The 17,546-nt window shown below is 34.2% G+C and overlaps 2 protein-coding genes across 5 annotated transcripts in view; one reads left to right on the plus strand and one right to left on the minus strand.

Annotated features, from left to right (window-relative positions):
- Positions 1–1,917: 1,917 nt before the first annotated feature.
- Positions 1,918–5,345, plus strand: LOC108766707 (uncharacterized). Of its 3 annotated transcripts, XM_018516165.1 has the most exons (5): positions 1,918–2,137; positions 2,485–2,750; positions 2,835–3,111; positions 4,066–4,796; positions 4,869–5,345. In XM_018516165.1, exons 1-5 carry the CDS (start codon positions 2,053–2,055, stop codon positions 5,325–5,327), a joined length of 1,818 nt encoding a protein of 605 aa, XP_018371667.1. In that variant the 5' UTR covers positions 1,918–2,052; the 3' UTR covers positions 5,328–5,345. The 3 variants fall into 3 exon arrangements, with proteins under 3 accessions (XP_018371667.1, XP_018371665.1, XP_018371666.1); XM_018516163.1 differs by having other exon boundaries at positions 2,485–3,111; XM_018516164.1 differs by having other exon boundaries at positions 2,506–3,111.
- Positions 5,346–7,672: 2,327 nt separating this feature from the next.
- Positions 7,673–17,546, minus strand: part of LOC108766706 (serine/threonine-protein phosphatase 4 regulatory subunit 1) — a 142,536-nt gene continuing 132,662 nt past the window's right edge. For both annotated transcript variants that reach the window (XM_018516161.1, XM_018516162.1), the window contains 8 exons: positions 14,319–14,461; positions 14,039–14,206; positions 11,092–11,262; positions 10,699–10,982; positions 10,395–10,623; positions 8,313–9,635; positions 7,959–8,235; positions 7,673–7,869 (listed from right to left, as the gene is read on the minus strand). In XM_018516161.1, coding sequence (XP_018371663.1) covers positions 7,688–7,869; positions 7,959–8,235; positions 8,313–9,635; positions 10,395–10,623; positions 10,699–10,982; positions 11,092–11,262; positions 14,039–14,206; positions 14,319–14,461 — 2,777 coding nt within the window. In that variant the 3' untranslated portion in view covers positions 7,673–7,687. The remainder of the gene's footprint in view (positions 7,870–7,958; positions 8,236–8,312; positions 9,636–10,394; positions 10,624–10,698; positions 10,983–11,091; positions 11,263–14,038; positions 14,207–14,318; positions 14,462–17,546) is intronic.

The raw sequence follows: 17,546 nt of genomic DNA on the forward strand, positions 1-17,546 counted from the left end.
TATATATTAAATATTTTATAATAGTTTAAATAAAATATATAACCTCAACACGCGTCCCGATTCTTATTCGAAATGCAGCTAGTTAGTTCTTAATTTGGCCAACTTCCGGACCTGATGGCTCTGAGATCTTGGATTCCAGTAATGGCTGCCGTTAGCAGTCCAGAGGTATATAGTCAAAGGGGAGCACAGACTCTTACATAACCCCGGATCTACAATAGAGTTTTAAGCCTTAAACCATAAGAAATGGACGAATCATAATCGATTATTCTCCCCGAATTTGTCTACCATTGGTCAATTTCTTACGGCTTAAGGCTTAAAACACCTATTGTAGATCCGGACTAACGCATAACACATGAGGCATAAGAAATTGAACCAACCAGAGTTCTCTATTACATGGAAGGGAAAGAAACGGAGAACTTTGATTGGTACATATTCTTATGCATTACGTGTTATGCGTTATGCAAGAGTCTGTGCTCCCCGCTTTAGATTCTACGACTGCTACAACTTGAGACTTCTATTGTAGACCAGTGATGCACATTTGGCTTCCCGGCAACACGGAATCCAACCCCACCACTTGTACCCCCACCAAGCAGACACTTACCGGCATCGAGTCGACAGTCTTCGTCGTGAGAGCGAGCGAGACAGCGAGAGATAGCGCCCATCCTTCTCACTCTACAAGCCACTTTAGAGCGAAAAGGACGGCCGCTCTCTCTCGCTGTCTCGCTTCCTCTAATATCGTAGTCGCCTAATATAAGCGATCGAAAACCGAAAATGTATTTTCTCGGCCGCTCGGCGTATTCCTGTACAGGGTATCCCGACCTTTTTTGCCAATCACTTTTGTGTAGATAGAGCGGACTAAACTGAGTCGAAAAGTCCTCTACCATTTTGCAATTTTCGCAATAGTTAACAAGATATTAATTACTAAAAATTGCAAAATATTGGTTTTGAATAATTTTTCAAATACTATCAACTTTACAGAAAAACTGCGAGAGACAATAAATAATTTTTGTCTTTCTTCTCATAAAGTTTTGAGAATTTTTTCAGAATTTTTTAACACGCAAAAATTCAAGTCGATCGGACGCTCAGTTCTCGAGATATCATGTCAACGCAGTTGAAAAATACTGTATGATGTCGATTCCATTATCATTTGACTGGGTTTGCGGACCATTTTAGTATACAATGAATAACTCAGTTATTGTACATTATTTCTGTGAACGGCATTGGTAATATATTTTCAAGACTATCAACTTTCCGAAAATGCAATTAAAAAAAATCAATTTTTTTGACCCGACAAAGTAGAATACTCCCTTAATTGTATCCTTGAAAAGCTGTTTCCGACAAATCGTCATATGAAGTTTTAGCTTGAATCTATGTCAGCAATCACTCCTTAAAATCTTTGAGCGTACTTAGGATACATCCTGTATAATACAATGTCGTGCTAACTTCGCAGAAACCGATATCAAAGGATTTGTGAAGTCAGCACATGTTATTCTACTGATGTAAGGAAAACAATCACAGTGCCAGAGAGAATAGCACTAGAGATATTATAAGGAACTATAATCACTTTCCATAATTTTATATAAAAATGAAAAGAAATTCTGCATTTTTTATATTAAATGCATGGATTTTTTTAAATTTAAAGAGTAACTATCTTGAATGTAATTAAACATCCTCTTGATAAACAACATAAATAAAATTTCCGAATGATGTTTCTTAAAAATATACAGAAGAGAATAACGCTTAAAATAAAATTCTTTTTCCATTTTTATTCTAAGCAATCTGTGATGACCACGTAGTGCATTTAATAATAAATAATATAATTAATAAATAAATTGATAAATAATTGATAATTCTTTTATATGCGACTTGAATGTAGATACGATTGTAAATTCAGGCCGTGTTATTGTTTCTGTTTTCTCGCCGATAAATGGATAAAGTCGAGTTGTATAAAGAGAGGCATGTCCGTTTCAATTACTTAACACCTATAAACAATTTGAAAAACGCTCATGATTACTCGTTCTGTTTATCGGTTCCTCTCCAACGTATCGTGTTATGCCGAGATTGGCAATCAACTCGACTGTTTGGATATTGACGCTGCTCTTTTGCCTCGCCGTGACTAAAAATAAAACATATCCAGGTATCTGTCATCATAGTTCGTACAACTTTTTTATCTGTTGTTCTGAATGCTCCTGTGAATACACTTATATACTTGCAAAAGTGACAAATGTTATTGGAACAAATGATAAATAGCTTTTTAAGTGCCAAATTGATCGATTCCATTCTTTGTAAATTTCTAAATTTTAGAATCACATGATTATAAGTTCATGATTTTATCGACTTTCTTTATTCTCTACTTCATAAATTTAAGTTAAAATCGGCTTTAAGAGATTTTACTTCTGAGGAATTTAATGAAAAAGTCATACAACAACAATGATGGTTATAAACTCAATAAAATTGATGCTCAATCCTCTGTATTTTTTCCAGAAAAAAATGTTTACTTTGTAGATTTTCGAGAGGACAAAGTGGCACATAATTCCTCCGTAAGTTTTTGGAAGGGAAGACCACTTCGTGGAAATAAATCTCTCGAAATTGTCAGATCAGGATTTCCGAACGAGACTTTGCGATTTCGAGCAGCAGGATATGTAAATCTTGAAGGATATAAAAACGCCAGCTTAAATACAAGAACTTTGATGGATTTTAACGGTCCAGTTATAATAGAGAATTTTGATGATATGAACGATCAGAACCTCGTGAGTCATATTCGCGTCAAGAGAAATGAACCGATTGCTCATCGTCGACCGAGTTCCGTAAATTTGCTTCCCCGAAATTTCCAGCGCAGGACTGATGAGACAAGCATATTTAGCGACTCGACATTAAAAGGATCACGGTCGGAGTACGAGAACCAATCTGATACCATTGTGGATACCATGGTCCCGCAATCACGACACAAACGAGGAGTCCTGTCGGAAAACGGCCATCGTAGGAAACGCGTGAAGGGAAATATTGGACATTCCAAACATAACGTTGAGACGAAAAATAAAAATAAGAAGCACAATACTTTAAAGTCTCCCAATCAGCTTGTCACGAAAAAAACGAAAAATCCAAACTCGAGTATGTTCTCGTTAATCTTTCGTTTCGAATATATTGGAGATTATATTCATTTCACTAAAGCCCAGTTCCACAACTCATGGTTAACTTTTAACCGAGGTTTAGCTTAAAATAAGTTAAACCTCGGTTAAAAGTTAATCATGAGTTGTGAAACTGGGCCTAAATATGGTCATTTAAATCCTAACGTATGTTATAAAAGATGATATTTTTACAAATCAAATAAAACTCAGAATTAGATGGTGAGTATTAAGAAGAGAGACGTTGCTTACCTAGATTCTTTATTTTTAATCTGGAAAACAGATTTAAAATAAATTTAATTCTTAAGGTTCCTGAATAGTCATCACAATCACATTGAATCATAACGTCGGACGCAAGAAATAACACGTTAACTTTTATTACGTGTCATTTATAAATAAAAACAATTTAGATAAAATGATGAGATTGCTTTAAAACATTTGTAAAAATGGACAAAAACTATGCTTATCGCCCTCCCCCCCTCCTCGATAGTCAATATATATAAATAATCGACAGTCAGTAAATAATCGTAAAAAATGATAAAAGGCACATTAAGTGCTTTTATTCAATGCGCATGCGTAGCTTATTTTCACTTACACGTGTCTTTTATCACTTTTTACGATTATTTACTGACTGTCAAAGGGGATAAGCATAGTTTTCGTCCATTTTTATAAATGTTTTAAAGCAATCTCATCATTTCGTTTTATCCAAATTGTCGTTATTTATAAATGGCATGTAATAAAAATTAACGTAAATATAGTTAAAAATTATAACCTTTATAAAGAAAGTATTTAAAACCAAAGATGTACTTTCAATTTATAGAATGTGATAGACACGACATAGATAGCATGCAATATCGCGAATATATTACATACTATACAAAATAAATTTGAATTTTTAATTTCTCAAAACAAATTCTTTATTTATCTCATTTATTTATAGAAAAAAGACATAAAAATACTCAAAAAATCGGAATGCCTGCCAAAGCAATCGACGAGTCGCGGAAAATAGAAAAAAGAGAATCCGAAAGTAGCGATTTCAATAATATTGCTAGTGCTAACGAACAAACGGAAGCTTTAATTAATCGTAAAGAAGATGCGTCATTAATAAATAGAAGTTTGGTAGAACAGCGACAAGAAAACGCCATAATGTTACCTTTTGTGCATACTGGAAAAGCGGAATTGCACATTCGTATCGAAAAATTTCCTACGAACAAGTCATCGTTTATCAGTCCTAATAATTGGACGGATCATTCTATCGGGACTAGTTCTTGCTCGATTATGTTACCGAAATATAATACAAGTGATGAAATTCTCGATTCTGAAAATACATCGTTCTATAATGCGGAAGTCGAAATGGAAGCTTATCCGGTTGAATCCAACATGCCGAGAATCGAGAATCGAAATACAAAAAAAGAAAATGATTACATGAACGAGATGTCTGTAGGATTATCGGACAAGGACGCAAAGTTGCGAGCGAAGAGAAACCAGCAAGTTATGTCTAAGTATTTACGAAACGATAAGAACTCAAAGGAATCGACACGTTTCAAACACACCGAAGAAGGAATCGGGGACACGAAAAGTGAGAAGACAAGTTACAGAAGGACTCGAGATAATCGTGCTGTAAGATCGATCGAAGAAATTAAAGAGCTTGCCGAAAAGTTAATCGCCAAGGTAAGAAACTGTTGTTAGGAATCTTCCTTGCAGATTATATCCGAGTTTAGTGTAGAGATCCTTCATTTCCAGATAAACGAACTGCAAGTATATGTGAGCAATCGTAGTGAAACTCTATATAACTCTATAAAAGAAAGGGATTCTTGTAAAAATGCAGAACGTGCAATCAAGGAGGAATCGAAGATCACCGTGAAGAAGAAAGACATCTCAAGTTCTACGTCAAAGATTGCTGAGAACACTGATGACAATCGTCAGCGCTTTGCAAAGGAAGCGATTTTGGCAGGTAAAAGAATATCCCAAATGCGTTCTAACGGTTCGAGATTCGCGCGAGGAGAGCATCGAACGAGGAGATCGCGTCGCAAATGGGGCAGGTGGATGGACTGGAGCAGCTGTAGCGTCACCTGCGGCAAGGGTCGACAGATCAGGTGGCGGCATTGCCTGCACGACTGTAATGATGCGGAAACCGAGATGGAAGAGAAAGCATGCCAATTGCCGGCCTGTCCCCCAAGTAAGTTCCTCGGAATATTTTGAAAGATTCCTCCTTCGACAGATGATGATCGGCAATCGATGTTTTGCAGCATATCAGCGATGTTGTCAATACCACAATTATTAAAGAAATATTGTGTAAAACAGCAATGTGATTTGACATGATACTATAATCTTTCGGTTGCTTTAAAAATGTATAGAATTATTTATTCATCTAACTGCGCTTTATGAAAAAGGATCTCGAATGGCTTCTCAATAAGGAACGTTCGCGAAGTATAAAATTCTTTGAAATTCATTTTATTCTGTTCTTTTTTTCTGTATAACAGTTTCCGTACAAAGATTTTTATCACTTCGGATCACGCGCTTGTTTTACATTACATAGGAACTTTCAAAGTTAAAAATGCAATTAACAATCAATGACGATTTATCCCGAGAAGATTGTTTGAACGATGGAATTCTTGAAATTCGCAAGTTACAAACGTTATCGCCATACAAAACAAAATTGTTTTACAGCCTCGTGAACCTTCCTTCCTTATTAATTATCCATGTACAACACAGTTTGTATTTTGTATAATTGCATAACAAATCGTTTGATGTATATTTCTCATCGTCTCATTATCAAATACATAATATATTATACAGCATTTTAAACAATATCTCCTCCTTCGCCTTCAGTATTCACAAATAACGAGGGCGTTTATTGATTAAAGAGTAAGTTCGTAGCAGCTCAATCATCGTATTCTCAATGTCACCAAGTCACATTGATTCACACAAGATACGATTGTCCGCCCCTTGCTAATAATCGTGTTACAAAATAGACTTGTTCTTTTTAGCTGAACTTTTGCACTAGTTGCTTTCTTCCTTTTTTCTTCAGAAGGAAAGAAGAAGAAAGATGAACTGGTGCAAAAGTTCAGCCAAAAAGAACAGACCTAATGTTAACGAGCGTATACTTTCCGTGCAAGTAGATACGAATCTATACAATGCTTTCTGTTTTCTTTTCCCAATCAAATGGCGCAGGACTTTGCTCTATCAGCAATCCGTACATTTTTGTGTATGTTATAAAATCTGATATCGTACAATATTTATAAAGTTTTCTACAATACATTTTTTCTTACGTTCGTTTTCTGTGATGTTCTGATTAAAAAAATATTAATAAAATTCAGTCGACCGTTTAACATTTTTATCCTATCAATTTAGGCGTAACGTAAGAATCGAAGTGTATTGTATGAGCAACGTATAATTCATCTAAATATTATTAAGTTAGATGACATACTTCCTATAAGCAATTATTTGTCAAAGAATATTCAAAAGCAAATATGACATGTTTATGCGGCAAATTTTATCACAATTGGAATATTATTACGTCATCAGTATAAGTTTTCAATCATCAATTTATTTTTAATTTTTTTTTCTGGACACTTAATGGACAAGATATCCACCAAAATTGCTTTTAAATGCAAGATAAAATGGACATTTGATAATTAAAAATAGTTGTTGATAAAGATTAAGATTTCTAGTGTGCAGATATAATTAGTATCTATTTTTCTTTCATCGAATATATTTTTAGATATGTCAATTATCAGACATGTTTATTGATAAACAATCTGCAAAATATTCTCATGCATGACACATTCGTAAATGCTAATTTAAATAAAATGCGCCTTATTTAATTTACATTTTGATGTTAATGCTGCGTCTCACTCTTGACTAAGTGTACAATAAAAAAATGCTAGAAAATAACGATACAAGATATAGTACCGAAAGTTGTATAATCGAACATTCGTGAAATGAATTAAGCGAATGAGACAGACAATGCTAATGTAACGCCTTCAATTATTTAATATTTGACTTATTCAGGAGAACACATAGCGTTACATATACAAATTTATCACATTGATAAAACGCATTTATTCTTCGCGCGCATGTATTCACGCATACATATAAATGTTCTTAACTATGCATCGTTACGTAATCAGTATCAATAGTCACATATCGTGCACATTGGCATTCACAATTTTGTCCTAGATTAAAAAGACGCAAATCAGTCAACAATGCAAATTGTAATCTTACCTATCATTCGACTACTTAAATTGTGAATGCTATAGTTGATAACTTTGAGTGTTGTTTTAACATTGTTGACCTATCTGCACTTGTAATTATCCGGATAGATTTGATATATGTACGTCAGATTGCAGTCAAAGTTTGATGTTCACAGCTAGTTGCACACTTTTAGCTTATCATTTAACAAGAAATCACTTGTGTGGAAGAAGAACCAAGGCGCATATTGTGATATTGTATATATATATATATATATATATATATATGAGGTTCATTTCCCTCTTATATATATAAAACACACAGTGACTTCACTCGGTCGTGATCCATGAGATCAGAATACATCACTATTAAAATAGTATATTTCTTGCTTGTTCGACTTGGTTATTTTCATCAGAGGAACAATAAGCTAGTATGTCTATTTGTTGCTCTTCACCTCCGGCTAACACTCTTACATCTCGGTCCACATCAACACGCATTTTCGTAAGTATTCTTTCCACTTCTTCCATCATGTCTGTGCCCAAATTATCTACTAAAGATAAAAATATACGAAATGAGATACAATATACCAAATCAGCGCGGTATATTATGATAATAATATAGTACTTTAATAATACTTACCGCCCATCGCAATCACATCCGTTGCTATAGTTCTCGCAACGGCTAATCTTACATTAGGTACTCTATCACACGATAAACTTATCAAACATGGTAACATTTCCTTAGAAAACTTCTCTTCCGGGATCGCGTTGTTGCGAATCAGGTGGGCACATACAAGCGCATAAGTTTGCCGGTGTATCCACTTTTTAGCGTCTAGAACTAGAGTCTCTCGAAGTTCGTGAATAAGAGACATTACCAGAGCATCCTCGTTGGACAAGTAACACATTATTCGTGTGATCTGAAGGAATTTGAATTCAAGTTTGTAGGTAAAATAATTATGAACTACGATATATATGATAGGTGCAATTATCTTACCAGTTCAAGTGCGATGGTTCTAACAGCAGCAACCTTATCTACAAGCAGTTGGAAAGACAGCGGCGCGATACTCTGGGCCACATCGCTCGGACTGAACAGACTTACAATCTCGAGCAATTGTATGGCCAATTCCTCCCTAAACCTCCAGTTCCATTCGTTATCTGTAGCAAGGAAATCGCTCAGTCTTGATAGATATTGACAGCGATCGACGGGTTTGAGTATTTTCAGAAAAGTTGCAAAGTGCTTGAGTACACCTATTCTGACCTCGTCGAGATCTTTAATAAAACCGTCGTAAATTGGAACGAGGTCAGTAGCAGTGAGTTCTTCGCCTAAAATCATGGCAATCTCATGAATGCTGGATGCTAGAGTACGCCTAACTCTCCAATGTTTCGCGCTCGACAACGATTGATAAGCCTTCTTCAAGTAATGCCAGTTCTCTTTGCCCAGCGTGAGCGCGACTGCAGGAAAACTAAAGGCACAATAATGTGGGATATCGGCACTCATGAACACGCATTGACTCGGATTGGCCATTGATACATAATAATTGATTAATTCTTGAGGTACAATCTCTTGTTTATTATGCTTCGCATTTAAATTCTTACAAGATTCGTCACTCTTGCTCATAGAATCTTCGTCATATATATAAAATTTTCTCTCTAGCTTACCCTCCTCGAATTTTTCTCGTAAAGTTTTCAAACAATCTCTTCGAAATCGAGATGACTCTATCGAGAAATCACGATCGAAATGCATTGGCTTTGGAGAGATACACTCGTCATTTTGCTTTTCCTTTTGTTTATCGTCGTCTTGCTTTTCCTTTTGTTTATCGTCGTCTTGCTTTTCCTTTTGTTTATCGTCGTCTTGCTTTTCCTTTTGTTTATCGAAGAATTTGATCATTTCGAGGACCTTTACATTTGAATCATCGTTTGATTGCTCGTTTATATTTGAATCATCACTATTCGTATTTACGCGAGGAACTGATTTCTCGAAAACTTTATTTTTAGAAAAAAATTTGATTTTATAGACGTTTACATTTGAATCATCGTTTAATTGCTCGTTCATATTTGAATTATCATTATTTAAATTCACGACAGGAACTGGACTTTCGGAAGAGCAAGACGAACTATTTTCTTCGATGAAATTTTGTTCAATTTCTGCCGTTTTCGGGACATTATTACGATTCATCGCCGATTGTCTTGCGGCATGAGTAAGTTCATCATCCAGTGGTACATCCGGAGGTATATAATAATATAAAAATGGATTATATTTTTCCGCATCACGCGTTTCTTTTTTTATTTTACATTGGTACCATTCTTCACGCCAAGACTGAAAATAAAAAATAATAGAAATATAATTTTATATTTAAGTAATTTTAAGTGGCACATATACATAATGAATTCATAACAAGCTTAAAAGAATTTTGATATGAAATTTTTTTTATATGAAATTATAACAAAACAAATTTATTTTTAAATAACGTTTATGTTTGAAAGGTGAATTCCTGTCATGATTTCTAGAACTATAAAGAAATTTAAAATAAAAAATACAACTTCTATTGCAGTCTTCATAAAAAAATTTAATCAGGGTTACCACAGAAAATGAATTTTAAAATTTCCTGACTTTTCCAGATTTTCTAGATGAAAATGGAAAATTTTTCATGACTAATATAAAATATGTAAATTTTAACATTTAGACTCAAAGATTGTAGGAAAGCTATATTATTAAAAACGCAAAAAAAACTTAATAGCATAGTAAAATTTTGGGTGTAAATTCAAGCCAGCAAAAAATAAATTAGTTTTGAAGAAAAGAATGCAGTTACGAAAAAGAGGGATCAAATAAAAATACTGAATAAAATATAAATTTTAATTATTTTGTTAAAATCATTTAAAGTGCGCAAGTTTTGAACCATAAACGTCACATATAATATCTAAAAAATTATAACAATTATTTGGAATAGGAGTAGTTTAAGGACATTTTCCCCTGACTTTTCCCGGTTTCCATGATCAATTTCCCTGACTTTTCCCGCTTTTCCCGGTTTGTAACAACTCTGCCAATGTTATGATATATCGTTTTATTTATACATACTTTTGGGAAGTCAAGTTCTGTTTTTTGGTAATCATCTTCTTTTACGGAATCATCTTCTTCCGATACTTTAATGTCTTCATGTCTCATCACAGGCAGATAAAATGGACTTTTAGTATTAAATCTGTATTTGGTATTTGCTATCATATCTTCGTCCATATCTGGTATTTGATTTTTGATCGCGGGAAGCGATCTCTTCATAGGAAAGATTCCTTCATACGAGTAACATATACTGCACAAACATGCATTCAAGTTAAATTAACATGAATTTAAATTGTAATGGCAACAGAAAAGTATACTGTTGTACCTGGGATGATTATCCTGCTTACTGATATACACTAATTCACCATTCTTATTATAAGTGACTTCGGCGAACTGCTTGGCGAAAGTTGATATGAACGGTCCAAGCATCTGAAAAGCCGATATTCGTACCCATTTGGAGTCATCGATCAAGTGCTTAGCCAATATATCCGCAAGTAATAATCGCCGATGTTCGGCTGTCAAACAGCAAGAAACTGGCATCATGACCTCGACACACGCTTTTCGCACGTTCCATATTCTGTCGCCGCACAAATCAATAAACATAGGAATCTAGAAACAATTCGAATACTTTAGTAAACGGTACCACTTTCATTTATAGATCAAAATATGCCCATGAACTCTTTAGCCTTCCATTTTTATATCTACGAATAAGACTTACCAATTTGCTGTACAGTTTCTCCTTTCCCACAGCAATGCACATTTCCCCAAAGTGAGTAGCGCAGATTCTCCTCACCATCATATCGTTATCCTCGCATAGGTCTAAGTATCGTGGCAGAAAGATCTTTTCTGTAAGTTCGCTACCAATCAGCGGTGCCAATCTACACATGAGCTGCGAATCAATATAAAATATGGAACGTTGGGAAAAAGTGAATAATCATTACGAGAAATTTGACATTAAATAGATATGCGCTATCGCGTATCTATTTAACGTTAAATGTAGACTTATAAACTTATGTTTTAATTTTAGAGAGAGAGAGAGAGAGAGCCGCTTCTCAAAATCATTTCTGACTATGCAAATTGAAGTTTTCTTAAATAGTTAAACAAGTATATGTAAAGGTGCGCTCTTAAATCAACAATTTTATATATATATATATATATACATATACGCACACACAGAGTGAATGATAAAAACAATAATTTTACAGTATATTAAGTAATATTTATAAAATATTAAGAAATAGGTGAGATACATCGTTCCGTTCCGCTCATCAAAGCTGGCTGTGATATGAATCAATAGCACCACATCACAACCACTCTGATGGGAGGAACAATCGATTTTATTCAATCAGTCTTTCCTGAGAGATGAGCATTTAGTTAATAGATTAACGCTTATTGTACACAAGATATACGAACTACATATATTTATATTACATATATTTATATTACATTATAAAATGACATATTTCTTTATCACATAAAGATAAATACATTTATTCGAATTATTACAAATTGCATAATCGCATTTAATTGAATTACACGAAAAAAATATTTAACCAAATATATTTTCGTGAAAAATTAATCATTATCTTTTCCATTTTTTAAAACATACGTACGAATATTGTAATATAAATATGGAAATATATATACATAATATAAAATTATATTACTGTAAAAAATTTATTATATTTTTTTAAATAATTGTGTAGAAACGCATCTTTTTACAACATTAATAAGAATTTTATATTTATTCGCTATTTCTAACTCTTCTCCCTATTCCAGTCGATTATTCCAGACTTAGTTTCCTAAATGTTTAAATATAAATTAACATTCTTGGTAATTTCTTTCGCACATTCCGAACTTGTCGAATTATGAGTGTCGCAACGCTCATCAAAGCTGGCTGTGATATGAGCATCGTTACATCAGCATATTACAACCACTTTGTGAGCAACGCGAACACGCTTTCCTCTGTAGCCGAGAATATCTTCAAAGCATCGTACGATGATCCTTACATATATCTTTTTACGCTTCCGCACGACGTAAACGGAGGGCGATGCATAAAACGGCGATCCAAATCGTCAAAAATGGCTGTGATATGAAATTCAGAGAAGCAACACGCCACAACCAATTTGACGATTGGATCGCGTTCCTTCCTGTGTGACGCCATTCATCGTTTCGAATGACTCGGATAGCTTCGTGTGGTGACTTTCAAAATGGATCTCTTGTGAAATTTGACGATTGAAACGTGAATATAACGCAATGGTTATCTTCCGGTAGACCTTTCCTGTCATTCGTTTCACGCGTTTGTCTCCAGATGTGTCGCATGTGTTATCAATTCAACAGGTACATATATCGATGGCAAAAGTGGAATCTTCTCGACGATCAATTCTGCGAGCCAGCTCATCAAAATGGCTGTGATATGACTCGAAACATTCCACAACCAATTTGATGTATCGGACCGCAAAAGGTATATCCCCGTTCATGGTGTTGTAACGGCGTTTCTCCAACGTGTCGTCTCTTGCCTCTCCATTGTCTTTCTCAAGCCTCACGTATTTTTCCATTACTCTTCTTCTGTTCTATTATTTAATTTCCTCCTTTCTCTCGCCTTTGGTCTCTTAATCACTGGAGCGCGTTGAAAACGGACACAATTTTGATCATCAAAGCTGGCTGTGATAGTCGAACTCTATGACAAACCAACTTTGATGGTAAAAGTATGCCCTCTCTTCATCAGGATGCCAGTATTTGTATTTTTCACGAACGCTCTATGCTCTCTTCGCCTTCATCTTTCCTTTTTTCTTTTTGTTGTTTATGGAAATCTTCAAGCGATGATGGCTAAGTATTCCTTGCTCCTTTAATCTTGCTCTTAAAGCGCATTTACCTCATAAACGTATTAAACTCCTTTGCATTCCTTTTTCTTTCCTTTTCCCTATTTCTCCTCTCATTTTCCTTATCTTCTTATCGTTATAAATTTCTTGCTTCGATTTGACGTTTGGCTCGTTTTTTCGTTGGCGCGACAGATCGTGTAATTTTCATCATGTGATTCTCGTTTTTGTGCAACATCGCCGAAGCGAGCGAACGCCGCATGAAAGACAAGATAGTGAGACGCGATTGCGTAAGAACATCTCACTACCCATGTCTTTCAGGAGGAATCCGTAAATACTGAGAGCTGTATTTCTGATTTCGCATGCGAAAAAACGCGACCGCCGCGTATCTATCTCTAATCGCATGAATATAAGATTTCGAAGCCTTTTTTGCGCATCAACAACGAAAATTCGGTATAAAATAGACTATACAAAAGACAAATCTCAAAAAATTTAATTGTCTTAAATAATTATAGTTACATAAGAATATATATAAAAAATAATAGGACTCTTTTTTTTTAGAGAGATATCTATTTTATCTACATATTGTCTACTTATAAAGAGAAATAAATGATGAAAATGTTTGTTTCGTTCAATTTATTATACATAATTATTTTCTTGCAGAGAACTTAAGAACTTTTTACACTGTCTACCTCGCCTTCATAAATAACTTTCTTCAAATAGCAATGTAATTTCAAGAATGTATTGTGTACAGCCTCTTTTATGTAAATTCTTCTATTATTTTTATTTTACAAGAGGATAAGAATACGGGAGGATAGGAAGACGAATGAAGTACGAGAAACTTACGGAGATGTTCGCGTTTCGAGCATGTTCTTCGACCATATCGCGGGATCCTAAGTGCCATACGTAAGAAAGTTTTTCTATCGTAGGACAGATAACGTTCTCGATCGTGTCGTTGTCAAGAAGGCCTCGTTTCATCAACACTGTCAGCGCGCTTTGGGCCATTTGTCGTACCTATAGAAAAAAAAGAGTTTCAATATTTACATCATTCAATATATACACTGAAATACTTCGGTTTTTGCTTTGGGTATGTGTTCAAAACACGACACAGGCACGATTCACTTGCCTGATTATCCTGATCATTCAGGTACTTCATCACGATATCAAGTAGATAATTGCGGATAACATAGCCGAAGAGATGCGGTGCTTCGTGGCAGATAATCGCCACATTTGGAATTTGCTCTACTAGGTCCGACCGTACCAAAGCATCTGCAAACAGAAAATGTATATTTGTAAGACTTTTGAGAGCATAAAAGATCGTCTCTCTTGTCGCGTATTCATTTGCTAATTTTATTTCTAAGAATACAATCAGTTTCATAAAAAATCGGGACTTGAAATGTTAATGGAATTGAATTAACTAGATCGAACGGGAATATAAACTCGCTATATTTTCTTAATAATTTTATTTGAATGATTTTTCAAAAATGGGCAACATATTATGTCTAAAAAAATTTTTTCTCTAAAAATTTCTAAAAAGAACGTTATAAATAGGTTCTAGAGAAAAAAATTTCTTTTGTTCACGATCGATTTGGTTAATATAAACACAATATACGGCCGGTTCCACGCTATCTCGTGCGTGTTTTTAGGGTGCGTTTCGAGTTACGCATGAGGCGCATGATGCATAATTTTTTCTTGTTGTTCACCAAATAATAAAGAAAGATAAAACGATACGTTATGCACTTCATACGTAACTCGGAACGCACTCTTAGTGAGAGACACCATGCCGTGTCTCTTCCGATTTCTTTTTTGAATTAATATATCTTTGATAAAAATCCGATATCGCAAATATTTTCAAATCTCTCGAAGTTAAAGAGTCGGACAACGAGAATTAATAATTACACGCACAAATTTTATAAGAAACTCAACGGATACCGAGTTCGTTACATACTGCCCGAATGAAGATTAAATCGCTTTTTCTTCCAGATTTACCTAGGGGCCATATTGTCGCGCTTTACGTATTATCACTTCTTGCAAACTCGAGATCGACGCGGCGATATTAGCAAAAGAATCTCCAAAAGAAACGTTCTTGAAATTTAAACGTTTACTGAGGATTCGTGGCGAACGATACGAAAGCAATGGCTTCCCGATAAGTTACGAAGGAGGGGGATGCTAGAAGCGGGGGTGCAGAAGCTTACATTGGGCCTCATGATACGACTATAGGCTAAAAGACTAATCCGGTGGGGGAAAGAATTGGGGGTATATACGAATGAAACTCAGAGAAGGAACGAGAGAGAAGCGAAAGTGATGTGCGTGCCATCTTGCGGACCATCAACACACATCCTTGAACATCCTTGAACTCGTTTTTTCTCTCCTGTCTTTTTTGCTCCTCGCTCCGCTTTTCAAGAGAAAACCTTGTCCTTGTTCTCATCGGTTTCTTCTCATTTTTCTTTTCATTCTCGCGAGGTTTTCCGAAGGGTCGTTGACGATGCGCGCCATATTTTCGCTCTTTGAACGCTAGTAAGGCTATTAATCATCATCAGCGAAAACCTATTTTCCTTTCCCGCCTTTTCTGTCCAGTGCGCATTTTTGTCCGATTCCAAGCTATGTCAAAAATACCCCGCGGCGGTATGTCAAAGATTTAGAATCACCATGTTAGTAGTATTCCTCTACCCCATGCGAGATATGTGGGAAAAGATCTTTGTTAGACGTATATATTTGAGAGAATTTTTTTTCGGGGAATCTTTATTTCTTAATACGTTTTCTTACATGACTCGAGATTAATTAAACCGTAGAGATTATAATAGAAAATCAATGTTTTCATCATAATTTGGCAATAAATTTTGGTGACAGAAATATCAATAAGTTATTTTTTCATAATAACTAATTAGAGAATTCTTTTCAGCTAAGAATATAATCATATCTCTCATTGACAAGTAGTAATAATGTAAAAAATATCAAGCATTGAGATGAATGTGCCTTTCAGGCGGTCATATTAAAAATTTTGCTATCGAGATTTCGACAACGTATTCAACGTAATATTTGAAAGATATAAAATTCCTAACGTATGACAAATAAAAAATAATAGAAATCTTATTTGTTATAATTTGACGATAAATACATATATTCATGTATCCAATTACAAAAAGTCGATCGTGAATTTATTATCAATTCTCAAAAAAATTTCTGATTCTTATCCATTATCTATTTTTATCGTTTACGTTGTACGGTTTATTAAAAATAATAATTTATGATTAAAAAATTTATCGCTAATAATTGATAAATTTTTTCAGAAATAAAATATCAGTTTCCGTAATAATGGAGACTTACCTCGAAAGACATACTAAGCCATACGAAGATAAATATGTAGATTCTGTGATTAAAATAATTTCGTTGAAAGTACACTACGATGAAAATAATCTTAAATTTTAATAAATATTTGTTTAAATAGTTCTAAATAAATATTTACTGGAAACATATATTTATAAACATACTTGATACAAAAACTATTAACTTGATTAAACTATCATGTTTTTTATTAAATAAATATTTATTTAATAGAGGAAAGTCGCCAATACTGATATAAGTCTCCTAAAGTGACACCCCCTTATTTCTCAGAAACTAACTATTGCACTTTATTAATACTAATAAAATCATGATCTGTTTAGCTAATTAAAGAAGTACAAACTCATAATTCATATATTTATGGCTTATTTCTATACGAAATCAGCTAAAAACCAATTCTATGAATCCGAGAAGAAAATTCTTACGGTGTTCTTTTGCAAATTGCGTAATTAAAATAATAGTGACTGTATTATTGATAATATTATGTCATTTTAATGTTTATATAGTTTATATAGTTTCATAAACTAATTTTCTTTACAGAATAGGATATATCTTTATTTATAGAATAGGAATGTTGGTATTATATTGCCTACTATGTCAGTTTTGGAACCATTTTGTCAGACGCTCATTTTTGCATAACTTACGAAAAACTTAATTATTGCAAAATTGCAAACAGTATTATAAAAATTGCTTATACTATCTGATAGAAGATACTTTTTACTTTGTATTTATGTTTTTGAAGTTGTATTTTTACCTTTTGTTTAAGAAATATTGTCTAAAAACAAAGTGGTATGTCGGTATCGGTGATCTTCCTCTAAATGTTTACTTAGTACTATTCAAAGGTAAGATTTAATCAACTTTTTTCAGTGTAGTTTATAAATTAGAGAACAGAAATGCATTTTCTTATTTCGTCGCACCCCCATTCACAAATATCTATGTATAAAGGTTAAGACGCGTCTTCGCGCGCTCGTAGCTAGGCTGGAGAACACGCCGAGATTTTGTACTAGCTTCG

The sequence above is a fragment of the Trachymyrmex cornetzi genome, unplaced genomic scaffold (assembly GCF_001594075.2).
Source record: "Trachymyrmex cornetzi isolate Tcor2-1 unplaced genomic scaffold, Tcor1.1 scaffold61, whole genome shotgun sequence".
NCBI classification, from domain to species: domain Eukaryota; kingdom Metazoa; phylum Arthropoda; class Insecta; order Hymenoptera; family Formicidae; genus Trachymyrmex; species Trachymyrmex cornetzi.